Below are 4,476 nucleotides of genomic sequence, written 5' to 3'. Positions count from 1 at the left end.
TTGTGTACCACTGCTGAGCCAATCGTTGGATTGCATTGCGGTGCAATTGCAAACGGAAGCAGGTGCGCCACAAATTCGTGCGAATGTTGCAAATGGTACCGAGCGAGAGAACCATTTTGTGCGCTGGTTGGAAGGTTTTTGGAAGGCAACGTAACGCGAATTGCTCAAAGGGTAAAAAATATTGCATAAAGGGTGCAGCTGTAATTGTCTTTGTTGAGCAAGTGCATGTTTTGTGCAAAAAAGGGGGGTGAAAATGGCAAGCTGCAATGAAATTATTCACAGCCAAGTTTTCGGTTGGATGGACTGGTTTCGAAGATCGTACTTATGTGTGACCCTGTTGAGCATTGAATTTCATTCATTAAACACATAATTAATTAACGTTTTAATCGTATTTTGTAGTACTCAAGTTGCTCTTGTCAGAGATTTTCTGAACGAATCATGATTTATGTTTATTTATTCGTCCTCAACCGGCCGATCGCCGCCACCGAAAGATCTTCTAAGCATCAGCGTGTTGAAGAAATCCGTCAGCACACCACCTACACCGCCGGACTTCTTTTCCACAGCTTGCATATCTTCGTCGGCTGCCTCTGAAGTCCGTTGTGGAGTCCCTGTACCGATAGAAGTACGCGGCAGCGGTTCATCTGTTTCTGCATCCACCTGAAGCTCTTGCTGCAGCCTAGCAAAGCACGCCTGCTCATCTACAGTTTGAATACTACGGTCCGGCATATACTTCTCGCGGGATGGTTGCCCAATGACACTGTTGTAGTTGTCGTCTGGTTTGCAAGAGTACAGGCTCTCATACAGTATGCCTATTTTCTGCACACTATCCCAACCAGCCGGTATAAACATGGCATCCTTCTCCACTACCAAGGCGGACGTTCCGAATGGCAATCCGTAGATCCGATGCTTCAGATATTGGAGAAGCAGATCACAGTTGACGTTATTCTTCACGCTAGTGTAAACGAGTGATGCACCGTACTGAAGACAGGCTCGTCGAATCGGTTGCTGCATGAAATCGAAATGTACTTCGCGGTAGTTTAGCTCTCTCCGTAGTGTAGCCATCTGGTCGCTTCGCGTTACTACCACGATCACTTCCATGCCAAGATTGGACGTAAGAACTGCATCCTCCAAAGGCAACGGAACAGGTTCGTAGTTTCGCTTGCACGGTGAATTGCGAAGAGGATCACTGCCCAGATCCGAATAACTTTGCCATTTCGCCATCAACCGTGCCATACACTGATGTTTGAGTTCTGCATCAATCTCAAGCCCACCGATGTGATTATCTAGCACTTTCATCCAGTATTGTAGCTGATCCATCCAGTTCCACGGAGCTGCCATGGAAAGGGTCAGCAGGATCAGTGTATGGGGGAAGGATCGCTCGTTTAGGGCGTACTTGAGCAATCCATTGAGCTCTGGATCTGCGGCCAGCGTCCAAATGCTTAGGCGAGCTGACTCTTCCCTGTACTCGTCGTGCACTTGCAGGTAATCGTATTGCAGACCGGAACGCTGAACCGCCGCAGCCTTACATCCTTTTAGCTTGGCTATTAGCGTAGAGCTGTCACAGGAAGTGTCACCTAGCACGAGCACTGATTTGTTCGAAGGCATTTTCGGTACGTTCCTGCTCTGGTACTCACCCAGAAGAGTCGTCCAGGAGTCGTTTTCCATTGTATTGGAAGGTGGTTCACCAGACGTGATTAGCCTAACTTTGGAAACTTTTGGTCGTGCGTCAGGATCACTTTGTAAAGATCCTTCTTCGCGCGTTTTTGTTCCTCTAATCTTTTGGAAATGTTCTGAAAATATGAAATAGTGTTAGAAACGCAAGCATTTTAAGATAAACTATTCATACTTACACAATACATAAACTTTGTTACTTGACGAGCGTGTTTTCAGCAGTTTTGCTGAAGGTTTTTGCACAACAGGCGGTTTCTTGGGAATGTCAAAGCTAACTTCGATCGTTTACATATGGTTGTATTGGTGCGGTGTTTTTGCAGCGTTCTTTTTCACTCACACATTTATATCGGCATTCTTGCGTTATTCAAACCTAACATCACAAATTTCATATTTTTAAACCATTCAAATCTAGTTTTTAGTTTAGTTTTTAGTTAGTTAATTTTAGTTTTTTTGTTCACTTTCTAAACGAAAAATCAAGAACAAGAAAGAGGTTTCTAATGAACCAAAACCCGCTCCCTCATCCGAAGGAATGTCGATCGATCGCTACAGAAGTCATCGCTCGTACTGGGAAAACCATAATTGCGCATTACTCCTTCTGCTTGGACGAAACGGACGGACGCGCGCGTGCGAATAGAGTAACGTTCTGGGGAGGGTTGACCTCAACCGTTGAAATGCACGGTAATTAAAATAATTCATCCACCAGTCGGACAAAAAGCCGGTGCGATCCTGGTAATGAAAATTCTTACCATGTCGGTGGAATGTTGGCGGAATGCTCCAAACGGTTCCATGGCGTGCGATCCATGAAAGGTGTGTAAGTCTGGATGTAACTGATTCGTGTGCTGGTGGTAGCAAAGGAGTAATTTTAGCAAATGATAGTGGCAAATAATGGAAAGTCTCATAAAGAATTTTGTGTTCGTGAGCGCGCAATCGATCGTGGAAATGGAATTTGGGTTTGGAAATTGAATGCCCCAATGCCACATCGCTTTGGCCGGGGTTGGCGGAGGATTGCAAAAAGGTGCGTTGGCGAAAGCACAAAAGCTTCCCGCTGTTCTGGTGTTTGGAGAATTCTTGCCAAATATTGCAATCACTCAAATGTTGCTGATTGTAGGCAAAGATAAGAAAAAAATCTAATTTATATCATCACAATGAGTGTCATACAATTGAGTGCTTTTTCAATATGCTTGAGTACATTTTTGAGTACATTTGAGTGCTATAACCAAACAATGCAACCCAAAAGCATATCGTGAAAAAGTGTCCCTACCTCCGCAACGATGAGCAATGCTCCCTGTCCTTACTCTTCATTACGTGAAAACCCCCCATTTAAGCATCATCCGTTAATACGGTCTCACCGTTTGAGCCAGCAGCCGTCGGCATTTTTTATTCCCTCTTGCCGTATAACGAGATGCACCTACTTCTCCTCCCCATCCAGTGTCAGTTTCCTAAAGTGATTACTTGATGTCACTGAAACAAAAGCCAGCGCTGCATTCTCCAGTGCTATTGCATGATGATGCGTGAAACCGGCGCAAAATGATGGTAGCGAAATGCGCCGGCAGTGCATCCCAAACCCCTTTCCTAGCGCACTCAAGCTTTCCAATCAATTGCCACCCCATGGCAAACTGTAGCTTGCCGTCCCTTCTATTCCGAAAACGAGACACTTCCGCAACAAAGTGACGACAGTTCGTGGAGAACGAACACTCTTGGCTACCAACGCTCTGGCGGCTCTTGGCGCAAATGCCAAAGAATGGTGCAATTTTCCCGCCTCTCTGCCCAGTTATGAATGCAGGTTATTGTGAATGCATGCTCTGGGCCGGAGCGCACACACACACACAGACGGGAACGCTTTTGCTGCAAGCCCTACTAACCTACCGAAAGCTACCACCGGCAGGCGAGTACCTAACCGGGCGCGTGCGACACAACAACAGTGAGAGCTGAGGAGTGAAGGAGTAGACGAAGGAATAGGATGAGGTCTGGAAATCTCATCACAAAATAGTGCCGTGCCCGTGTGTGTAACGGGTTTGGAATGTCATTGATTGGCGACAGCAGCTCGCGCTGTAACCCGGGTCCGGAGGGAAAATGGGAAACCTTGTTTGTACACGGTCGATGGCAGTAGTAGTACCAGGACGATTTGCAAGAATGTGCCGATGCATTATCATAGATTTGCCGGCATCGTTACGCTCGACTCCACGCGAGTGCAGGCGTACAAACATTCCCGCGCCCGGGGATCTGGGGAAAATGCATTTCCATGCACCTACGGCCCTTGCGTCCTTCGGTAGTCGACTGAAAGGCAAAGCCTTCGGCAACAACCATCGGGAACTATAATTTATTATATTAGACAAATAATTCCATTCAATTCAATATCCATACCAAACGGGTAGATGCGAAGGTCCGGGCAACTCTGCTGACTTCTTCTGGTATGCATGGATTCCGCGGCAACACAATCGGAACGGTGCCGAGCGCATCCTGCGGGTATGCATTCTGTCCACTAACGGGGATTTCTATCTTTTGGGCGAAGTGAAATGATGCATCGAATAAATTGCACACCCTTTCTGAAGCCGTTCTGGAGTATCGAAAACGAAAACAATTAGGTAAAGTATGCGTGTGTGTGTCCCCCTCAGGTCGATGTGTATGTCCGGCTTCCGCAAAAGGTTTTCCAAAGGGTCCATTCCGAAAGGATGCGCGTGGCGGCAATCGTCTTTGTTGCATTTAATTGGAAAAATCACCTCACCTCCTTACTTTCACCATCTGTGATCGTATGTTGTGGTGTGACCGGGCGGGGAGATCTTTATCGCCAAACCGGCTCGATGT

At 46.6% G+C, this 4,476-nt stretch overlaps 1 protein-coding gene across 1 annotated transcript; it reads right to left on the bottom strand.

Moving 5' to 3' along the window:
• Window positions 1–399: 399 nt before the first annotated feature.
• LOC1273382 (cytoplasmic dynein 1 light intermediate chain 1) lies at window positions 400–2,004 on the bottom strand. The gene is made up of 2 exons (XM_061648194.1): window positions 1,851–2,004; window positions 400–1,790 (listed from the first exon to the last, which is right to left on the bottom strand). Exon 2 carries the CDS (start codon window positions 1,663–1,665, stop codon window positions 454–456), a length of 1,212 nt encoding a protein of 403 aa, XP_061504178.1. The 5' UTR covers window positions 1,666–1,790; window positions 1,851–2,004; the 3' UTR covers window positions 400–453.
• Window positions 2,005–4,476: the final 2,472 nt, after the last annotated feature.

This window comes from Anopheles gambiae, chromosome 2 (genome assembly GCF_943734735.2).
Source record: "Anopheles gambiae chromosome 2, idAnoGambNW_F1_1, whole genome shotgun sequence".
In the NCBI taxonomy this organism is placed as follows: Eukaryota; Metazoa; Arthropoda; class Insecta; order Diptera; family Culicidae; genus Anopheles; species Anopheles gambiae.
Note: the sequence above shows the minus strand (reverse complement) of the source record. Positions and strands in the feature narration are given on the sequence as shown.

What these genes read in the sequence shown, in the direction of transcription:
- LOC1273382 (XM_061648194.1), bottom strand. Translation starts at nt 1,665, where the DNA reads ATGGAAAACGACTCCTGGACGACTCTTCTGGGTGAGTACCAGAGCAGG.